At 39.1% G+C, this 23,298-nt stretch overlaps 2 protein-coding genes across 2 annotated transcripts; one reads left to right on the forward strand and one right to left on the reverse strand.

Annotated features, from left to right (window-relative positions):
* LOC146684168 (chymotrypsin-like elastase family member 2A) lies at positions 1-3,059 on the reverse strand. The gene is made up of 8 exons (XM_085443893.1): positions 2,997-3,059; positions 2,768-2,856; positions 2,247-2,344; positions 2,018-2,140; positions 1,748-1,884; positions 975-1,120; positions 174-326; positions 1-82 (listed from the first exon to the last, which is right to left on the reverse strand). The coding sequence occupies exons 1-8, from the start codon at positions 3,031-3,033 to the stop codon at positions 65-67; spliced, it is 801 nt and encodes a 266-aa protein (XP_085300019.1). The 5' UTR covers positions 3,034-3,059; the 3' UTR covers positions 1-64.
* Positions 3,060-4,393: 1,334 nt separating this feature from the next.
* LOC146684169 (chymotrypsin-like elastase family member 2A) lies at positions 4,394-6,817 on the forward strand. Its single transcript, XM_085443829.1, has 8 exons — positions 4,394-4,473; positions 4,595-4,683; positions 5,043-5,140; positions 5,301-5,423; positions 5,551-5,687; positions 6,057-6,202; positions 6,314-6,466; positions 6,729-6,817. The coding sequence occupies exons 1-8, from the start codon at positions 4,437-4,439 to the stop codon at positions 6,744-6,746; spliced, it is 801 nt and encodes a 266-aa protein (XP_085299955.1). The 5' UTR covers positions 4,394-4,436; the 3' UTR covers positions 6,747-6,817.
* Positions 6,818-23,298: the final 16,481 nt, after the last annotated feature.

A 23,298-nucleotide genomic window follows, 5' to 3' on the forward strand; every position in this document is an offset into this window, starting at 1 on the left:
TTGTGGGTATATATTCTTTATTTCAGAATTTGCAAAGTGTTTTTCATCCCACAAAGCTGTTCTCTCAATAGGCCACCATTTTCTGTGAAAGAGATAATAGAGAAATGTTAGACTTAAAGTAAAATAATGGTATTAGCAGCATTGAAATTATGCACAAACGTATGGACACTTACAGAGCTGATCCAGTCGATGTAAGAACTGACTCGGGTAAAGACAGTGGGCTTCTTGGCGTAGTTGCAGCTGAGCCCAGAGCCAAAGCTGACAATACCGTGAACCTCCCAGACTCCAGCAGCGTTCATACAGTTCAGAGGACCACCAGAGTCTCCCTGAGTCAGGTGGGAGAATCAAAGTGATCAGTGTGCGAATTCCACATTCAGCAGTTATTTCTTAGACTAGCCCACAATTTTCTGATTGCTTATCACACATTACAGAGATTCTTTTACATTTTATGTTGCTCACAAAAATGCAGCTTAGTAGAGATGGTTGTGACATCATTGGGAATAATATAATACAATTTTTGAACATTAATCTAATTTTCTTTTCCTTAAAATTAATAAAAAAGTAATTACTTTATAATAACACCTTGTTTTGTGTCGCTGGCTTTTGCAGAACCCACAGTTAATTCATTTTAATGCAAAGGCAAAATGGCCAGTATTCATATTTGAGAATCTTTGACTAGTAAATATGATAGCTTTGCTTAAAAATGAATGAGAGTTGCACTTGCTAGTCACTAGCTTTTATTTGTGGCTAAATGTTGTGCCCAGTGAGAAGATTGGATGGAAGAATAAATACAAAAAATATGTGTCCCTTCATTCACAGCATGTGGAAACGTGTGACTGAGTTAATTCCACAATCTGTGTGGCACACTCTGAACTTTTAGGAAAGTTGAGTTTAACTGAAGTTAGCTGATGTGTGAAAGTGTGACTCTTACAGTGTTACTTTATGTGATTAGAAAATCATTATTTTAGACTCACATTGCAGCCAGCCACAACTCCGTCTCCACCCGCACAGACCATGGTTTCCTTCACCTGAGAACCCCACCAGTCAGGCTGACTGCAAGTTGGGTAGTCCACCACTGGCAGGAGAGCCTGCTGCAGGATGTCAGCAATGGGACCACCGGCTGTGTGGACAAAAAAGACGTAGTTCATCTCAGACCAAAATCTCAAACAAAAGAATCCAGGGGCCAAAGGGCGGAACTCAGTTCTATTTAATACTGTCGGGGCCCTCCACAACAGTTCCAGTTTTTCATGTGGCCCCTTGTAAAAAATTAATTGCTCATCCCTGTTTAATTGTAAAATAGTTATGATGGATTAGTCTACAGAATGATCCTGAAAGGATTTTTGACTCTTCTTTGACTGGGTTCCCTTGTGACCTAGTGGTTAAGACACCAAGTATGCCCTTACTTACATTCCCCACTGTGCTATCCAAATTAATAACAGAAATATGATTCTTTATTCCAGAAAAACGAAGCACTAAACAACCAAAAATGCATCATGTTAGTTAGTAAAAGTATGTGTGTATAGATTTAATTTAAAAAGTAAAAACATGCTAAGATGATACTGTATACTAGGAACTGACTAAGAAAAATCAACTTATCAAAAACATCCGTATAGTCTTCCCTTCGAGGGGGAAAAAAAGAGAAAGAGACAGTTTACATAACAAGTTGTGTCACGAAATGATTATTTGAGAAGTTTTGAAGGGATGGATAGAATTAAAGAAAGCTTCTCTTAAAAAAAAGGGCACTCACTGAACAGGCGTCCCCACCCAGTGATGTAGCAGGATTCATTATTGGGGAGCACAAATTCGGCCTCGGGAAGACAAGAAGCCATGACGGTATCAGAGAAGTTAACGGAGGACTCGAGCTTGATCAGGGCGATGTCATTACTGGGCAAGAAATGATTAAACATTGTATTTAACCAAATACTCAGCCCACAATTATAAATGCACATAACGCACATGATCTTTTTGATATTCAAGTCTCACAGGTAAATTCTTAGTAGTAGCAGTAAAATGTTACCGAATAAAAAAGGAGTTCCAGTCCTCATGCACAATGATGTTAGAGGTGCTGACGAACACAGAGCCATTCTCTGTCTCTAACAGGTTGTGCTTTCCCAGTCCCACTCTGTACTCCCTGCTGGAGCTGCAAGGTGACAGAACAGATTATAATGCTGATATGTGTAAGCAAAAAATTTGTTTCTGTGATCGTTAGTAATTCCATGCATGATTAAAACCCTTGGTTCTTATACCTGATACAGTGTGCAGCAGTGAGGACCCACTGGTCAGAGATCAGAGTGCCTCCACAGGTGTGTCTCCACTCACCCGCGCTGTTGTACTGCAGGGAAACCTAAAACATACATAAGAGTACAGTGAATTACCTCTTTGCTATGTTTGAGCTTGATTTTGTGCTTTATGAGAGTGCTGCTTGTTACGCTGGTTGCAGTCTGTTCGCCCTTGTGGGAGTTTGCAAAGTGTTTGTTGTTACTTGGTCATTTCTCTGGATAATCTAAAATCTGTAATCTAAAAACCCAAACTGTAGCAGCATTTCAGTTTTTTAAAAACCATATCCTCCTATGTCTTTTAATTTACTGTACTGTAACCACTGTAAACCTTTTTTTAAAGATCCTCCAATAATGCTTCAAATTGCCTCAATAACTTTTCATACCAGTCTTTACCAGTCTAGCAGTAAATAAAGTCTGCCTATCTTTAACAGAATACATTTTATGTTGATGATATTCAGATTTTTCTGAATAAAGTTTTGAGTGTTTACCTGCCAGGGCCAGCTGTGAGGCCTGACATCATGTCCTCCAACCACCCGCGACACCACAGGGGGGAAGGTAGGCAGCCCACACCCGTAGGCTGAGGGGACATATGAGACAAAGATTTTTTTTAAAAAAAAGCACATTGTTTACCTGCATGAAATTTTGTAGAAAATACCCACTGAAGAGACAGCTGGATAAAAACAGATTTTTGTGTGCAGTGTTTGAAAAGCTCCTTACCTCCTGCGACAAACAGAGCAAGCACCAGAAACTTCATCTTGGCTGTATCTCCACAGATTCCATTCAACCTGTGACATTTTTATACCTTTCACACTGTTACGCAACAGAAATCCTTGGAAACTGAGCCTCTGACAAGCCTTGATGCTTGGGTGGAGCTAAGTGAACGGGACAAAGTATTTTGGAGTTCAGTATTTTTTATGTTTTTTTTTTAAACGTATCAGTGGAATTGAGGGTTTTTAACTTTATCACCACATGCTGCAGTTCACACAAAGACACAAAGAACCTGACTGCATATTTACTGCAACGCCCCCTATTCTGATTTCCTTTGAAATGCTGCACTCTCATGTAGGTGGAGGAAGAAAAACAAAACACAATGACACAGCTGTCTAATGAACTAATACATTATTATTAGTATAGCACTGACATACTACCTCCCTTGTAAATGTTCAGTTAGTTTTTGGACAGTGACACAGAATTTGCACTTGTGCCTCTGATCGGTATTGGAATATTTGGCTGAAACTGAGCAGCGAGTATAACCCTGTACAACTGTGAATTCTGTGGTTTTTCAGGGCTTTTGATGTTGCTGAGCTGGCCAGGACATTCGTTCTTTTGAAGAATATAATAGATTGTTGATTTGGCCACTTCCAAAGTTTTTGCTGTCCTTCTGATGGGCTTATTTTGGCTTTTCAGCCTCATCCTGAGCTCCTTTACTTACACTTACATCTCTCTGGACAACATATTGAAAGTTATAGTAAATCGCAACCATAATGCAGGTTGAATAATTAAAGTGTACTCCAGAACTTTTATCTGGTGAATTTGCCTAAAAATAGTGAGGGCAAAAAAAGCCTAGTTTCACCACGAAACTGCTTATCAGTGAATTATCCAATTACTTTTGACCTGCTGTGAATGGGGCACCATGTATAAAAATGTCTACAATATTTTTGTAAAACCCTTGACTTGTCAATCATTATATAATATTATAGATATTTAAGCAAGAGTTTCAACTAGGAAATTGCTTGCACAGTTTATATTATTCTATTTGGTCCCATTTGGCATGGTTTATATGTGGAGCTAGTGCTATTCCAGTAGTTATGGGCAGAATTTATGGACCTAAGTGTGAAAATGGAAAAAAAAATTTTTCTTTGATGTTAAAATACAGGACTGACTTGTTTAATATCCAAGCTTCAGACTCTCTTGTATGAAATATAAAAGGCGTGACCAATTCAGCAGGCATCTGCATGGTTCACACAGAGGTAGAGACGGGGAGATAAGGTTTATTTGGGGATATCTGTGGTTACTTATCTCCAAGGTTGATTTGTTTTTCCTACCAAAATTTCACTTGCTGTGCTGACGGAACTGTTGCAACATGCGATTTCTGCCTGCTGACTCACTATATAAGGGATAGCAGGTGCCTCTAAACTTCTACTGAAGAGAGTCACAATGATGTTCATTTTCTTGGCTTTGTTTGTCGTCGGCGGTAAGCAAATACGTCTTTGACGATTATGTTATGTGTTGGCAAATAAATGTGAACATGCTGTAATACTTCTGATTCTCGTGGAGCATCAGAAATCATCCTACTTTCCACTGTTTCCTCTTAGCCTACGGGTGCGGCACCCCCACCTATCCCCCCATTCTCACCAGAGTGGTTGGTGGAGAAGATGTCCGTCCACACAGCTGGCCCTGGCAGGTATACATACACCTGGGGCGATCGTGGCTCAAGAGTTGGGAGTTCGTCTTGTAATCGGAAGGTTGCCGGTTCGAGCCCCGGCTTGGACAGTCTCGGTCGTTGTGTCCTTGGGCAAGACACTTCACCCGTTGCCTACTGGTGGTGGTCAGAGGGCCTGGTGGCGCCAGTGTCCGGCAGCCTCGCCTCTGTCAGTGCGCCCCAGGGTGGCTGTGGCTATAATGTAGCTTGCCATCACCAGTGTGTGTGTGACAGGTTGTGTAAAGCGCTTTAGGGTCCTCAGGGACTAGAAAAGCGTTATACAAATACAGGCCATTTACCGTTAAAACTCATTGTGCCGTGCTGTTATTTGTTGTCCTCAGATCTCTCTGCAGTACAAGAGTGGCAACAACTTCTATCACACCTGTGGTGGTACTCTGATCTCCAACGAGTGGGTCCTCACTGCTGCTCACTGCATTGGGTATGGAAAAGAAAAAAGGAAGACGTCTAAAATGGAGTGCACACATATGGCACAGAACCAGGCATACTGTAGAGATCGTAGGGTGTTATATATTGCCATATATAACTTATATATCAAAAATGCATAACTTTTCTTATTGTTTTTGTGTTTGGCCAAGCAGCAGTTACACCTACAGAGTTTACCTGGGAAAACACAGTCTGGACACCGCCAATGAGTCTGGCTCCATCGCCATCAGCCCTTCTGTTATTGTTGTCCATCCTAACTGGGACTCTTACAACATTCGGTGGGCCATTTAGCCCACAGTACACTGTTGTGGGCTGGAAACTATGTTATTATGTTTCAAATACTTAATTCATGCTATTGCTGCTTGTTAGCACTCTCTAAGTATGACATTTCTGTCCACACCCTAGCAATGACATTGCCCTGATCAAACTGTCATCACCTGTTCAAAACACTAACGCCATCTCGCCTGCCTGTCTTCCTACCTCTGGTGAGACCCTGCCTAATGGTGCTCCCTGCTATGTCACTGGCTGGGGACGTCTGTGGAGTAAGTTCTATTATAGTAACTATATAAAAGTTCAACTAACTATAAAGGCTGCTCACATAAAGCTCCAAAGCCCCGTCTTCAGGGTTTTATAAGTTTTAATATGTTTTCCTGTGGATAATTTTCTCTTGTGAGTTGCTTCTTGTCACTGGCTTACAGTGACAAAAATTCCCCAAAATACACATTTTAAAGTATCACAAAAGACCTCTTGCATCATATAATCAAAATAGTTTGGATTTTTATGCAGTTTTTAAATCTGCAGCTAAATCAAAACTGTGTCTTGTCAACGTAGTTCTCAAACTGTGCTGGCCATGAATCTGGCGATCTTGACTCTAGCCCTGAATCTGAATGCGTTGTCTTTCTCCTCTAAAGCTGGAGGCCCTATTGCTGACATCATGCAGCAGGCTCTTCTTCCTGTTGTTGATTACAGCACCTGTTCCAGGTCTGACTGGTGGGGCAATCTGGTCACCACAAACATGATCTGTGCTGGTGGAGATGGTGTTGTGTCTAGCTGCAACGTGAGTCAAATTTTGTTTATTTCACCAACTTTGAAGTATTTGTCGCTGTTTAAATCAGAAAATATGTCCTAGCCTCAAGAGCATCTTTCTATGACCACATTTGCCTTTTAGGGAGACTCTGGCGGTCCCCTGAACTGCCAGAATCCTGATGGCTCCTGGGATGTCCATGGAATTGTGAGCTTTGGCTCAAGTGCAGGCTGTAACTACTACAAGAAGCCCTCTGTCTTCACCAAGGTCAGCGCCTACACATCCTGGATCAACAATGTAAGTATAAAAAACTTTTGTTCAAAATATCTCACAGTACACAAGATACTTTTTTAAAAGACAAAACTACAACAGAAAGATGATCTGTCACTTGTTTGCGCTAATTATTACACAAATTATAAAATGTTCCATACTCCGATCTTAATTTTAATTTGACCTTCAACTGCGCAGTAGCTACGAACATGGAAACTGATCCATGTCTTTTTCAGGAGCAATTTTAAACATCCTCTTAACGCTTTTTCTTTTCTTTTCTTTTGTCCAGGTCATGACCTCATACTAAGCTATGGACGGGCTTTTGTCAAACTTAGCAGGTAGATAAGTGATCAAATAAAAAAAACATACAGTGGATAATCCAGAGTCCTGTGTGGTTTCTTGGTCATGCAATGAGGAAACAGCTTAAACTAAACATTTATTAAGCATGTGAACACAACTTCCTATGTCATTTTGTTCAAGCAAGACAATTTTCACATTTAGTCATGGATTTTATTGTAATGACTACAAGATAGCCCTGCCAATTAATAACCACATGCTAAAGAATGGAACATAATCACCACAAACATCAATAATTGAATCTCCATCCTGTAGTGGAAAATGTGCAAAAAACAGAACTGTTATGAGCAGAGATGGGCAGTAACGCGTTACTTGTAACGCGTTACTGTAATCTGATTACTTTTTTCAAGTAACGAGTAAAGTAAGGGATTACTATTGCAAAATCAGTAATTAGATTACCGTTACTTTCCCGTAGGAACGCTGCGTTACTGCGTTACTAAAACCGTGATTTTTTTGCGAGAATGTCTCATGACAGTGACGTAAGCAAGTGCGACGTTGGTGACAGCAGCTGTGTGCAGATCAACAATGGATAATATATCGAGTGCGGGAGAGAGTATGAGCGTGCAGCGTTTAAAGTGTGGAAGTACTGACCTTACTTTGAGTTTGATTCCATAAAAAGTGACAAAAACATTAGCGTCCATCGTGCGTGGGAAGAAAACTTCTTTTTACAGCGAAAAAAAACCCTAAACTTCCGAGCAAGCACCGAGTAGCTACGACGTGATGGGAAACTCAGAGACACTCGCGCGGATTCTTCACCTGACCGCAGCACACCTGCACCAGGGTAACCCTCCGCCTACCCTGCTCCTGCTTTACAGGTGAAAATAGAGCAAAAGGACCGCTGAGTCTTTGACTTTATTTATTTTCTGCTGTGTTTTACTTGCATCTGTTTGAAAGAGTGAGTGAAAACACAAAAAATATTTTATTTTATGTGCTGGAATGTGTAGAAAATAGGTTTAAATGTTAAACTAATTTCTTCAAGTCAGAGAATGTTGCATATAATTAAATGTTTTGCTTGATGCATGAAGTTAAAAGATTAAAACTGATAAAACAAGTTAAAAAAAAGAGACTTTTCCATTTGATTACATTTTGTATGATGGATTATGTAGAAAAAGTAGAATTGGGCTGAAAGATCTATCACTTTATCACCTCTTCAGGTTGTAAATCGTGTTTTTAAAAAGTAACTAAGTAACTAAGTAACTAAGTAATTAATTACTTTTGAAAATAAGTAATCAGTAAAGTAACGGGATTACTTTTTTTGGGGAGTAATCAGTAATTAGTTACTGATTACTTTTTTCAAGTAACTTGACCAACACTGGTTATGAGCAGGGTGTGGAAAAATAACCACAAAGCAAAAATACATTATGGAGAGCAAGAAAAGCAAAATTCTTTACATGCCAAAGGGAAATGCACACAAGCTGCAGGCTGGGAAAACAGGCCAGTCGTTCTTGGGAACAGTCTTTTCCTCCAGGCTTCATTTTTATTAAATAGCTGCTTGTGCTGCAGGATGAGAGCATCCATCTGTTTTCGTGACACCATGTTGCAGTCATCTGAAACACCCCTGAAGACAAAACAAACCATAATTTTCCTTACTCCGAAACCAGAAGCCACATCGACACACGAATAGAATACATAATTTCCATAGAAGTTATCCGAATGGTTTCAGGTGGAACTGTGACAGCAAAACTTCCCAGAATTTCCGCTTTCCGCCACTACCTGGTTTACCTTGTAATCAGAAGGTTGCCGGTTCGAGCCCCGGCTACGACAGTCTCGTCCCTGAGTGGAGGAAAATCGCTACCTTATTGTGGTGGAGGGGTTTGTGTGTCCCAGGGATCCCAGGGGCTATGTTGTCTGGGCGCTTTTGCCCCCTGGTAGGGTCTCCCATGGCAAATTGGTCCTGGGTGAGGGACCAGACAAAGAGCGATTCAGAAGACCCCTATGAAAAGACCATCGAGGGAACAGTTCACACTGCCTGGGATAGGGTTTATCGGGGCCCTGCCCAGGAGCCAGGCCCGGGGAGGGTGCCCGAGGGCGAGCATCTGGTGGCCGGGCCTTAGTCCACGGGGCCCGGCCGGGCACAGCCCGAAAAAGGGACATGGGCCCATCTTCCTGCAGGCCCACTACCTGCAGGAGGCACCGTAGGGGTCGTGTGCAATGTAAGTCGGACGGCGGCCAGGCCACCGACTCCCAGCTACCAAGACTGGCCCAGGACTGTTGTCTTCCAGGATTTAGGCTGACTAGCGTCTCACCTGGCATCTCATTCCTGGTCAGAGGTATGAAAGTTATTGTTAATGGTCTTCTTATTTTTTTTTTTAACCGGACTGGAGATATCTAGAACAGAGCAGTATGTATAAGTGCTGATTAATCACTTATTATGGCGACATGGAGTAAATAATTTCTATTATTTGGTAAGGATGTGCGTGTGTGAGCAAGCTTGGGTTGTTAAATGAAAATTAGCTTATCTTAATGTTAAGCTAAGCGATTAGCTATTCTTAAAATGCACATTAAGCAAAAGTTTGTATTTTATGCACTCACTGACACAAAGGTGAGAAAAAAATCACATGAATTTGTATATAGGCCTATGTGTAAATATAATCACACATAATCCCTCATGCGTAAACACAGTTGTTAAAGAGACCAACAAGAAAAGTAAAAAGGAAAACTTACCAAACAAACACTAATTTTCTGTGTGCAATAGAGGGAGTTGGGTTGTGGGCTTGTCTTTTTGTCTTTTTTATTTGAAATAAACAAACAACAAAAAGGTTGTGAAGTAAAGCTGTAATCAGTGGTGCTGCTAAATGCTCTGGTTAAGCTAATATGTAATTGTGTTTTCATGCAGTCTTTAATGTATAAAAATGTATATTAATCAGGCAAACTTTGTCATAATCATTTTTGCGCATTAAAGACAGAAATGTGTGTGTTAAATCATATAAATACCTCTTGACTGCACTAAAATGCCAGAGGTCAACATGTTGCCATTTGTGCTGTAATACTGCCATCTAGAGGACAAATAAGTGAACACATTACATTAGATAAAGGTACCCAGTATGCTATTGTACAAGCTACGTGAAAAACACACGGTATTAATAATAATGTCACTGTCCATCAGTAGTTACATAATAGTTAATAATCTTGCTGTAAACAACTTTTTTTTACATTTACAGTCAAACATTAGAATTTTGAATCCTGAAAGTTCTGTATTCTGTGTGATTAGGAGTAGTTACTGCCAATATACTGACAGAACCTGTAAGCGTTATGATACCACAGCAATAAATGACAAAGTTAATGAAGGGTCGCATTTTGTATCTGAGGATTTGTGGCAGTAGAGAGTGTGAATCATTTCAGATCTATGTGTCTGGGCATCTTTATAACCTTCCCCCTACACAGTCTAATAACCTTTCGACTTTAACATATGACTGAAGGCAGTAATCTTAGCATTTTGTACCGATTTTACTTTGTGCAGTATGGAGCTCATTGTGGTGAGGTTTTAGAAAAGAAGAAAATAGTGGAGTCTTGAGTCCCCCCCCCCCCCCCCCCCCCATAAGTCTATTATTGGAGTGGTTGCTTACATTTTGTAACTTCTGATCTCAGTATGACAGTGATATTTTGTGAAATTATATTCAGATTTAAAAGATAATTATAATGAACTTACTTTGGCTTTTTATTACTCCTGCCAATAAGGCTATGGTATTGTAGTTTTTATGTGTGGTGCCATTCTGTCCTCAAATGTAATAGCTTGACAAGTTTTCAGTTCTGATAAAACTTTGTAGTGGTGTTGCATGAGTTCATGCTAACAATCCATTATGTGAAAGTCAACTGAAAATGGACAAAAAGCCTTATAACTCAGAAGCTATGGTTCTTACACATTAGGTGTATATTGTTTATTATTAATCTCTTCTTTAAAGTCAATAGATTAATGTGAAGATCAAAGTGATAATAATGATATATAGAGTTATTTAAAACTGTGTTTCTTGCTGACAACATGCAGGCATATAAGGATTCAAAGTCACATTTTTAATTATGAATTTGTTATGTGCAGTACAGTAACAGGTTATAACTTTTTAAACACATACCAGATTGAATACATGTGCAGTGCTCCTAAAATTAAAATAAACACTTTTTCACTTGATATTTATTGCTAAACATATAACTTACTAAAACATGAAATGGCGACACATGTACACTCAAAATTATGTCAAGTATATTAAAATGTGTTTTTACTAGGGTTGCAACTAATGATTACTTTGATAGTCGACCAATCCTAATTTGTCTTTGATTTGTCGATTAGCCAACGACAAAATATTTCAACAACAAAAAATAATGTGGACATAGGAAACTAAAAATGGCATATATACAAGTTGAAATAAAGCTTCAAATCAAATACATTTTTAAAATTTTATTTCCAGGTTAAAAATAACAAGTTAACAAAGTTTACAGGTGATTGAGTTCATGAATTCACGATTGCAGTGGGCATGCTCAGAATGTGACGTTTGCTCTTATCTTAGAGATGTTTTCAGCAGATACCATGGTAAAGATGCTCTCTGTCATTACTTCAGCTGTTTGAAAAGTGCATGAGCTCAAACTAATCTATACTCCTTTGCTTAACACCAGTAAAACAGAACAAAACAAAATAACAAGCTGACGTCACAGCTCCACGGTGCAGTGTTTGAAATGCTCGTGCACTGCAGTAGGCGATACTGCCCCCATAGCTTCCTGTGGTGTATTGCAGCTACAAGAATCATTTAGGTGGTTTTACTATATGAACCGTCGACAATAAAATTCCGCTTCGACGAATTTTCATAGTCGTCTTCGTCGTCATCGTCGAGTATAGCGACGAATCGTAGTTTCAGTAAGACAAACAAAAGGCAGCACTTTGCACGGGCTTTTACTGCACTACAAACGAATTAAATATGTTTTAATATAATAAATCTAATATTATTCCCTTCAAAGTAAATACTGTTCAGAGAGCGAGCTGCCTTTGTGGAGGTTTGTGCTATTTGGAGTGCTTTGTGTTCTTAATAATACACAAGAGACTGTTAAAGAGAAAATGATTTCAAAGATTATTAGAGATAGAAGATACAGTATGGTACAATATCATAGTTTTTTTTTTTAAAGACAATCTTGCGACAACGCAAGCGCACCATGTAGAAGAAAAGTCTTTATAAATTCTAAATTCGTGTTCTTGTTCAGTGCCACCCTACGTTGGGAAGAGACACATTAAATAATTATTATTCCTTCTCTTCGGTGTTATTTTCTCTAATTTACAGGTTATTTCGTCAAAACCCCAGTTACTGTCTTGTCTTCTTTGAGAGGAGATCTCATTTATAACCATAATGTTACACAGTAATTATTAACAGAGACCCACAATGCCCCTGTTTTGCTCCAAGGGTTCATTTGCATGTTAATTATCATTAGCGACACAGGGGGAAAAAAACAACAAAATGAAACATAACAGTTAAATAAGCAATCCTATTTTTCACAGCTCTTCCATCAGAAATCATCTTACATCATTAGGCCTCAAGCTTTCACCTTGGTTGTTGACACATTGTAAGTAATATTTTCTAGAAAATCTTTAATTTAATTCATCAACTGATTTTATGCTTTTGGGCAAAGGGCTTGAAATATTTATGATATATACAAATTGCAATTTATGCTGAAAGAAAGATGGATCATATTGGTTATTAGTTTTTGGCAGCATTAGTATATTTGAGTTGTTTTTAAAGCGAGTAAGTGCACAGGGCAGACTAAAGACACAGCATGCAGTTTAATACTATGATGCCTATTACTGCTTTTTTTTTAAAAATTACATTATTTTCTTTGTATTCACTGATTGCTGTGTAAGCTTGTTTACTTCCCAGCAAAAGCAAATTCTTTTTCAATATTGAACCTTTTATATATATTATAGAACTGGGAGAGGTAATATTAGCTCAAGATACAAGGTCATCATTTTGTTTCATGGCTCTCCTGGAGCTTTGCAAATAGAGGCATAAAACAAAACAATGGCACATAAAACTGTGATTTTGTTCTTGTTAATATTTTAACAAAGGATCTATCGTGCAAAATAAGTTATGTAGTTTGTGTGTCTGTTTCTCACAAAATAAAAATAATAATAGAAAAAAAATGCACATTGGAGCTTGAATTTCAGTCCATTGATCCTTTTAGAAGTATATTTTCTTTTGCCACAAGATGGCGACAGATTGCTGTCTCATATTATTTCCTCCATTACTGTGTAGAATAAGAGTTTCTCCATAAATTCAAACTTAGATGTAACAGACTAAACAGAGACTGCACTGCAGTGGAGCACATGAATGATGTCAGAACTGCAGCTTCTTCTTCTTCTTCTTCTTCTTCTTCTTCTTCTTCTTCTTCTTCTTCTTTTTAGGTCATGTGAGTCTGTGATTAAATAAAAAAACAAATTTACAAGGGCTGATTTTTAAATCTCTAAACTTACTCCTAGGCACCTTTGGCGTTTTTACCCGAGGACATAATACTTTTAACTGTAACTCCAGTAAATATAGATTATATCACTAGATTTAATTTACACTGTTGGATTTTCTGCTAGAATCCACCAAGTTGTTAGATCCATTTTAACAATAGATCATGTCTTATCCCTGTCAGAAACAGTACTGTTGAGCAGTTCTGTTTTGCCCTTTTTGTTGTAATCATATGTTTTACTTTTTCCTACTCCTCGTGACCACCTGTCAAGGGTTAGAAAGCTACAGGTCTATTTTGCCCAAGGTGTGGGCAGAACATTTTGTGTGTGAGAGGGTTTATTGCACAATGACAGTTGTCATTTGGGACACACATTGAGCTTTCAAGTTCAACCAACTTCAAATGAAATCATTCAGATGCTATCATTTCATCTTGTATAAGCAGCAGTTTTTATAACCACACTTGCAAAAATACTTCTATATTTCAATCAGTTGTTAATCTCCTAGTGTAGTAAAAGTGTGTGAATAATGTGACATCTGATGTCTACATTTCAGCAAAAACTGTAAAATTTAGAAAACCCACCCACCCACACACACACACACACACACACACACACACACACACACACACACACACACACACACACACTGCTGGGAAATGGAGTTTAAACATTGCAAAGGGTGGAAGCCGTTAAGTGGCCCCTCAGCACAAGCTCTAACAATACATATGACCAGTGTTTAGCACCACTTTGGTTTTGAAGAACATGATTTAAGGGTGCCAAGTGACAGCCGCACTGACTTCATGCCAGACATCCTCCAACTCGCCCATGGTCTTTCACTTTACACTCCTGGGTGTGCTAATCACCTCCTTCAAATAGAACCATGAGATCACATTTTCTTGTTGTAAAAGATCACTGTGAATAAAAAGAGCTGCAGGTGTGATGTCGTGTTAGTGACGTTAAATGTGTTCACTTTTCACCTTCTGACTTTGTACACTTTTCAAAATGGGCTTGCAAGCTGATGAGATCCTAAATGTTACAATTCATCGACAATCTAAAGTTTTACTCATTCACACATGTGTAATCCCCCTTGTTATTTTTATTAAATGTGCTGCTCAGTATGTCTGATCTTTATTGGTTTTAGCACTGCACACATGCCATGCTGGCATGTCTGCTTTTGCTTTTATCCAGGCCTGGAATTTTGTTATGATACGTACTCTTGCAGCAAGCACTGGTGCTGCGGTGGGTAGATGACGTGCAAGCAGGCATAAAAACACAAAGTGGAAGTGGACAGCGGGTACAATATTAATTTTCACTTTTTGTTTTTGCAGTTAAAAGGGGGCTACAGTATGCCAGTGCACATTTAACGCTCAATGGGCTTGATGTCATCATCACCAAAATGTGCGTGCGTGTGCGCGTGTGTGCAGAGGCAGGCTCTTCCCGTGTGGGCATCAGGGGACAAAGTAGCCTTTATGCAGTGTGCTGAGCTCCAAGGCAGAAACATTGTTGAGCAGTAAAACATTCTGTAACTGAAACCACATGTTCCAGAGTGTACGACAGACAAACACAGGCAGCTTCGGCATCTCTGTATCAGGAATGGGTGCCCTATCATCGGGGGCTCCATTTTGACTCCAGTGCAACACTCTTGTTTAGCATTATGCGTTTTATATGCATCAGGAAACTGAAATCAGGAACAGACTGTCCTTGGTAAAAAAAAAAAGTTGTGCAAGAGCGCAAAGGAACAAATTTGGTCTGACAAATTTCTAAATGCAACCTAAGCCGTTTGCTGCTGTATTTGGCTATATATTGCCAAACATGTCTGCTAGCCAATAGCCTATGGCTTAGAGACACTTAAAAAATGGCAAATCAACAGTGAGAAGTCGATTATTGTTACACTTACCAGAATAAATCTATTGGATTGGCCTGAGCTGCTATATAGTTTTTATAGCATTATGCTAACCTCATGCAATTTTTCAAAATCTTTGTTAGAGACATTTCAAGAAATTAAAAACGCAACTTAAAAGCAAAGCTGCTGTGATGCAAAAATCCTTTAGAAACATTTTCCATAACTTCTTTGGATGCTGAAGCTTTTATTTCACTCTCAGTATGACCTCAGTAGACCACTGTTGCTGGAGCTACTGTGTTTGCTTAATGGTGGCTTTCTAAATTGTCGGAAAACTTGTCAGTTAGAGTGTTTTCCTTCATAAAACTGATGTGCAGGCTGGAGTGGTTTAGTCACTTCTGTTCAGTGATGTTTTTTCCATTCTCATACCTCTCCAACAAAGTTTCAGGATACACTTACAGATTTCTAGCTGTGAATGAATGTGGTAATTAGCAAACTAAAGTATTCAGATCAGTCAGCTCCCCAACGTTAAGACTGAACCCTTGACCCAGACCCAATGCCCCAATTTCCGTCTTCCTGCTAATGCTTGCTTAAACTTTACTTAGCTTGGCTGAATGTCCGCCCACTTCTACCTGAACAAAAAGAAAGCAGGCTTTCTTTGTCTTTTTCTCTTAATCTTCGCCTCAAACCTATAATTCTTCTCAGCTCAGGTTAGTAAAGTAGTTGGCTATGAAAAGGGATTGCTGCAGGATTTCTCTTTGTATTGTTTTAAGCTGTGGCCTATAGACTGAGAGGAAGAAATTAAAGGACAAACATGCATATTTATAAAATTTAATGGTTAATAAATGTGTATCGATTAGCAATTCCTAAAAATTGTCTTGAACTTTTTCAATTAGTGGACTTTTGTAATGAATTTGCGATTGTTAATGGGTATTAAACCCCTTCACTTAGAACCCATAATGGTCTTTTGAAGTGCTTGATTGTGTTATTGCAGATCTTCTGAGAAAGCGTTGTTTGAAGACCTCACAGGTTCCCCCCTAATCTGATTGGCCACGGATGTCCTGGCACAGGACCTTTCTTCATGCTCTGGGGATTGACAAGAGGTCTTGAAGATTCAAAAAGTCACTTGTCCAAATACAGCCTTGTTTAATTACAGGAGGGGGATGCACGCATATCATCGCACACAATCGCCCAAGCCCAATAAATGCCCGGTCTAATTCTTTTCAGACTAGATATTCAGCTCCACCTCCAAAAGAATCTCTATCCAAATAGGAACTGGATTTGGGTCTCCTCTCCTCCTTATCCCAAAGCCCTTAAGCACCCTCCACTTCTTCTGTTCACCTTCACTTTGCCAGTGACATACCTCCCAGTGCTTCCCCAGCCAGTGTAAACACATGGTGATTCTCCTGTGCTATTACTTACAGTGTGCTGTGCTGACCCCCTCCTACCCACACCCCTACACCCTGCCATCCATAGCCAATCTCTGACCACCTCAGCCTCCACCTCTATATTCCGAATTGCCAATCCCAATCTAATTTATGGAATATTTTGGGGGTAACTGTATACGGCGGCAGGGGAGATAACATCTCCAGGCCCCTGTGAAGGACAGGAACTCAGCAGTGTGTGCTTAATAACATAAACTGCTGAAAAAGGGCCTGGGCCGGTGCATTGGCAGAGGAGCAGGCCAGTGAGACGGATAGAAAGAGGGAGCAGAGAGAGGGGACCCAGTGTTCTGGGGTGGGGTGGGGGTAATTGAGACCATGTGAGCCTCCCCCAGTAGAGGGATTAGAGAAGAAACGGAACTCTCTTAGCCCCAAGATCGCTTTCAATTAGATGCGCCCAGAGCAAAGGTACTGGGGGACACAGGGAGGGTGAAAGACCAGCATAGCCCAAAATGTCTGGGTGAAGGAGAGAGGAAAGGTGAACGAGAAGTTGTGTTGACACTTCCTCCCCTTTCTGTGAGTCACTACCAAAGTTGGGGATGTCTGGGTCATGTCTGTGCATCACAGAACAGAAGGTTCATGTCAGAGATGACATAATAACACATTATTTTCCTTTTTTTAAATTTTAAACGTGTATTCATCAAAGGAAAGTTGTGTAAGATGGACTTCTCCTTCCAGTGATGCTCTGCCCAAATACTCAGTGAGTCTAATTCAGTCACTGTTCTCACGACTTCTCTGCTGTGGCCACTGACTGCTAAAACCTGGATTAACTCTGTATTAAATGGCTTGCACAAGGGCTCATCAACAGCCTTTAGGTCACAATAATATTCTTGCCATAGAGACTTCATAAGATACACCTGGCTAGTACTGGGTTAGACCCCTTGTTCTGCTCAGAACTACCATATTTATTTGATGTATAGAATCCAGTAGACGCTGAAACATTCACTAGAGATTTTGGTTCATATTTATACGATAATATTACACAGTTCCTACAAATCTTCTGTCCCACTACGTCCAAATGGCCCTTTGCTGGTTTTTGGATCTTTTGGTTGTGGAGGTTATTTGAGCACAGTGAATTCATTATCATGTTGAAGAAACCAGTTTGAGATGATTCAAGGTTTGTGACATGATGTGTTATCTTGCTAAAATTCTGTCATCTTTATCTGGATGTTGCAGCAGAAATTGAATTCAATCCAATTCAATTTTATTTATACAGCGCCAAATCACAACAACAGTCGCCTCAAGGCCCTTTTTATTGTAAGGTAGACCCTACAGTAATACATACAGAGTATGTATTACTGTAGGGTCTACTGTATGACTGTAGAGTCATATGACCCCCTGTGAGCAAGTGCTTTGGCGACAGTGGGAAAGAAAAACTCTCTTTTAACAGGAAGAAACCTCCAGCAAAACCAGGCTCAGGGCCCAATTTTGATATGTCTGTGCAAATTGTTCCCTCACTTTCTGGCTCTTAGCTGACAGGAGTAGCACCCAGTGTGGTCTTCTGCTGCTGTAGCCCATCTGCTTTAAGGCTCAATGTGTTGTGTGTTCAGAGATGCTCTTCTGCATTGCCTTGATTGTAACATGGTTATCTGAGTTACTTTTGCTTTCCTATCAGCCTTGCTATTCTTCTCTGACCTCTGGCATGAAAAAGACATTTTCACCCAGTGAACTGTGACCCACTGCATATTTTCTCTGTTGTAGACCATTCTCAGTAATTCCTAGAGTTGTGTGGGGAAAATAATAATAGATCATCAGTATCTGGTACTCAGATCAGACCACTAGCAAGCATTCTTGCTTTTAATGTCAGTAGGTTGTCTTGATCATGTGTAAATGCATTGGGTTGGTGCCATGAGATCAGCTGATTAGATATTTGTGTTAACGAGCTATTGAACAGGTATATCAAATGAAGTGGCTATTGAGTCCATATATGATATATAGGGATCTATTTTGTCTGAACCAAAACCTTATTAATGACAAGGCATAGCAATCCACCTTCTTTTAGCTGCTCCCTTTTTCACAAGATGCTCCCACAGTGGATTTGATTTAGTTGACCTTCCCAGGGATTCATATCTCATTCTGGTCTTGAACTAGTAATCTTTCACATGATAAGTGAATGTGTTAACAGCCACACTATAGAGCCACATTAATAACAAGACATAATGTTATAAAATATGGTTAACAGATGCGTCCTTTGTTCAGAAGTAGAAATGCATTTCAAATCAGAAATGTGTCCTCTAGAGTTTGCCAATGAGTCTGAAATCCCCGTGCAGATGTTGTAATTGGAGTCTTTCAAAGCACTTGCTGATCCAAAGTTCCAAAGTTCTAGTTTTTTGTATGCAACTTCAGGCTCTCATGTGTTTAGATTCATTTTTTTCTTTCCTTTTTTTGACACAACCATGCAAAAGCCCTGATTGTTTAGAACTGAGTGTTTATTTTCACAGTGTCCAAATGTTTTACAGAAAACCTGTCACCGTAAAAGACTGACAGGCCAAAATCTCTATGTTATGCTTTCAGCATCATTTAACTCAGTCTGAAGGGTTTATTTGCATGCACTTTCATTCCTACAGCCTGCTCCTGTCTGCTTTAAGTGCAGACTCCATTGGGCGTTTGTATATAATTTTCCAAAAGTTATAAACTCTGACTGTACTTGACAAAGTGTTGCTAAAAGATGTTAGTGACAGCCCCATATATTTTGCTAATTAAATATAGAGCTGAGTCTTTCTGTTTGGTTTGTTAAATGGAATTTAAAAAAAAAATTCTTCACAGCAAAGAATAAAATCTGACTTCCACGTTGTCAGTTCTAACTCAGACATGGCCAGATTTAAACCCTATTGGAGCCCCAGCCATGATGTGTGTATATGCATAAAAAGACCAAACATCATAATTAATAGATTTGAATGGATTTAAAGGGGCCAGCAATTAAGCAATACAGTGACGCCAACAATCGCAATATATGTAGAAATATCAGTTCATTTTGTTTTAGTGAAACAAGGTAAAGAAAAAAGAAGCTTTGCAAGAGTGTTCATTTTAACACTTCCTTTCCCTCCTGCTTTTCTGAGTCCCATCATATATTTCTGTTGCAAGCGTTGTTGGAATTGGGAATCTGTGAAGCTACTTTTCACCAAAAATCTCCAAGCACCGTTTGAGCACAGCTGATCATTTGTACCAGCCATTGCAGATTTACAGTGGCATAGCAGAGGCTGCATCTGACCACTACTGTAGTGTTTCTAATTAACGATTCCTTTGTATTGGTGGAGACATTTGTCTCTACAGCAGCAGCAAATTAATCGTACTGAATGACTTATTGTGTAAAAGTAAACTGTCTTTGTCCTGTAAATATTGACCCCTCAATAACAAAAATGGAAAAAAAAGTGTTTTTAGTATTTTATATTTATATTATATTGACATCTTTAGTTATATAATGTAGTGTGCAGAGCATCAGGTACATTGAGTTTACATTCCCCTTCCTGAGCTAAAAGGACAGATCGGGTAGCTCTGAGTGTACTGGGTTAAAGGCCAGAATCATTGTCAGCCCCTATGAGGTAATTATGTGTTTGTGTTTATATACCGTGTTGACTCCCCACTCTGTCTCTCTTCTGCACTCCATCTTTCTGCCTGACTCCCCCCCCTACCTCCACCTCCCTCCTCTCCCTTTCTTCCTCTCTGTTCTTTGCACAAGTCGTCTCCCTCTGGGAAGAGGTGCCTGGGATGTTGATTCAGCCATACATCTCTGTCAAAATCTCTATGAATAAATTAACCTTTTAAAGATTAGTCCACCCTAATACCTCAGGGTTTTTTAAACAGAAGAGCGGAGTCCCTCCAGCCCCCACCCATTCCATGCCAAGCCTCACCAACTTGGTGTTAATAGTGGAGCAAGAACTTTTAAAGGCATAGGCATGTTTTTTCCCCCTTCACAATAAAGAATAAAATATTAGGGTTTAGATTATGTGTGTGTGTTCTTTTTTTTTTTAAAAAAAGATATTTTTTGTGCTAATTTACATTCTCTGTAGATTTTAATGATGGTGAGCATATGGTGACTTCGCAGTCATTTGATTCGATTTTTTTAGGTTGGATGTTATGTGTTGGATTGAGAAAAAATGATTGTTTTTTGCTTTCAAATGATATATTTTTGTATTATTGTTGACCATTTTAATCACCATGTCCTCGTGTTATTAACACGGACTATGCTGCTAGGCAAACTGCATTAAAGTCAAGGAGTCACATGATCAGACTGTTAACCTATTCCTAGTTTATAGTAGTTGATATGAGACGTGATAATAAAGTTTTGCAAAACTAGCCATAAATTAAAAAGGCATGAGGTTTCATTTTAGCTCCTTCAAATTCATGTATATTTTTTGGCTCATGTGCAATTATTTTGGTCCCAGTCTGTTTCAATGTTTCCTACACATACACCATGTATATAGTTCCACTCACATATGTATACATATACACTGTTTTTTATTTTATTCTATTTATTTAATTATTTATTTATTTTCCGCCTTCATTGTATATTGGTTTCTCTTCTTCTTACTTTAGCACCTTTGTGGTTCAGCTACCCAATTTCGCTGTGCAAGAAACTGCACAATGACAATAAAAAGCTCTAAGTCTCTAAGTCTCTAAGTATAGGAGCAAGATTGTGCTATTTTAAGTAAAATGGACATTCACACATTTATATGGATGCATCAGTCCTGGGGTTCAATATCTTGCCAAAGTATTCTTCGACGTGTGGCCTGGAGAAGCCAGGAATCAATTCACTCATGTTCCAGATGGTAGACAACCCACTCTACCATCCAAGCCACAGCTGCCTGTCTGCTTTTTTTAATTGCTCAGCCATATTACAGTTAAAGTAAAAACACAACCTCCATGTGGCTAGGAAAACTAGTTTAGCATTCGGCAATCAATTGCAAGTAGTTGCAGCGACCACTGTAGTAGTCACAACGTAGCAGTGGTTCAGCTTAGACTGACTGAACTCAGTGAAGGTTTGCAAATAATTGCCATCTGATTTATAAAAGACAGATTGCTCCACTCACTCTGAGTCTGTACCGATGAGCGTAACTCGTCTGCAACGGATCTCTTTGCAATACTAGACTCGACTTTGGCTCATTGCCAACTGGTTGCGCGCTGGTTATATCGCCTTTAAAAAAGCAATGTGGAGAAATTTCTGAATTTCTGTTTCAGATCTATGAAGTTCTGCCTCTGAATGTAAATAGTGAACTTTGGTTTAATATGAATTTCTTCAGTAGATTTGCAGTTTTCAATGATTTATCACAGTTAATTGCTGTATTATCACAAACTGATTGCAAGTACTTGCAAGTGACCCTGTTCAGCATCTTATTGCTGCTTTATTGCCATCTTGATGCACAAAGGTCCTTTAAAAACAACAACTGACTGTGAGTGATCGCAGACCTGGTCCCCGTCTTCCAAGCAAACAAATCAAAGGCAACAAGAATAATAATACCAATAATTTTTTCATTTGGCAGTCTTCAATCGCTGTTTTCTTTAGTGTGACTGCAGAATTAGAGTGCTCAGTGGAAGTCCAGAAGTCCAATTGCACCTGTGCATTTATGATGTATATGAAATCTCCTCTGTTTCTTAATGGCCGTGAGCCAGCTCAAATTTCACTTTGGGGAAGTGGACAAATTTGCATGGATTAAGAAGTTCATGTGTCTAGCAAACTCTTTACTTTTCAGTGCACCCTGTGAAACTGACCCCTTTAATTTGTTCTCTGTGCACCAAGGTTTACAGTAAAATTACATATGGATATATTCAAATATCCAGAATGAGACCAAGTAGGGGAGGATGGCCAAATAATAATAATAAAAAAAAATATCTTTTTTTCCTTCATGGACAGAGTCTCAGATTTGCGCCCATAAACCCATAAAGGAAATATAAAGAAATCCAACAACACAAAGAAAAAAAACCACATAAACATGACCTAGAATTGCTGCAGGCTTCTTTGGGGCTTAGGTGATTTGTAAAAGACCTGATAAAAACACTAGAACAACTTGCAATAAAAAAAGAAAAAAAAAAGAATGGATGGATGGATGGAATTCAGGTTTATTGATTGAGCAAACGGTTCAAAAGCCAGATTCATTAGTTTAAAATTATTTAAATCATGTGTAAATATACCTGACAGAAAGAATAGAAAGAGCCATCAGAATGGCTCTCTCTATTCTTTCCTGTCTCATTTTTATATTTTATATTAAATACTGTTAATTAAGTAATAACACCTTTTTAAAGTTCCTGATTTCTACCATGGGACACATAATATACTCACTATTCTTTCAGGAAAGCTGGTTGATTAATGAATTATTAGATTTCTGTCCTATTTCTGTGCTTTCTACACTACAGCAGGATGACACATCAGCAGCTAATTAGCCAAAAATGGGCTGTGCTTTTTGAAAATGAGCAGAATCTTATTTTATAGATAATTTAAACTCTTTAGCTGCACAAATTTATGTATGTTTCCTGTAATTTTTTTCAACAGAGCTCTGGGAGAGTGTCCAGTAATACTCGTTGATGCTTTACATAAAAATGTCTCCTCAATAGCTGCAGTGAAATTACTCCAAAAGCAGGGAACAGTTGAACTGGGCTCTCCTTGGCCATTTTCAGTGTGATTTAGATGGAAAACAGTACCTGGAGAAGCTCCAAGCACTGCTAGGATAGTGTTTGTGACTCTGGGTGCTTTTAAAACATGCAGACTGTTAACCGGCTGTTCTGTCTTGTTGAACACGTTTGCTGAATTTTTGACTCAGACTCGATCACTCACAGTATTTACTATTTTTACTGC

This window comes from Copadichromis virginalis, linkage group LG20 (assembly GCF_057382275.1).
Source record: "Copadichromis virginalis isolate Kocher_CV1m ecotype Utaka linkage group LG20, C_Virginalis_male_GT1.1, whole genome shotgun sequence".
Classification (NCBI taxonomy): Eukaryota; Metazoa; Chordata; class Actinopteri; order Cichliformes; family Cichlidae; genus Copadichromis; species Copadichromis virginalis.

Coding starts and splice junctions, on each gene's coding strand:
- LOC146684168 (XM_085443893.1), bottom strand. CDS start 3,033: ATGAAGTTTCTGGTGCTTGCTCTGTTTGTCGCAGGAG. Junction 1,121..1,747: donor TGGGTGGGGACGCCTGTTCA/GTGAGTGCCCTT, acceptor TTGTCCACACAG/CCGGTGGTCCCATTGCTGAC. Junction 327..974: donor GAGTTGTGGCTGGCTGCAAT/GTGAGTCTAAAA, acceptor CACCTGACTCAG/GGAGACTCTGGTGGTCCTCT.
- LOC146684169 (XM_085443829.1), top strand. CDS start 4,437: ATGATGTTCATTTTCTTGGCTTTGTTTGTCGTCGGCG. Junction 4,474..4,594: donor GGCTTTGTTTGTCGTCGGCG/GTAAGCAAATAC, acceptor GTTTCCTCTTAG/CCTACGGGTGCGGCACCCCC. Junction 5,424..5,550: donor TGGGACTCTTACAACATTCG/GTGGGCCATTTA, acceptor TCCACACCCTAG/CAATGACATTGCCCTGATCA.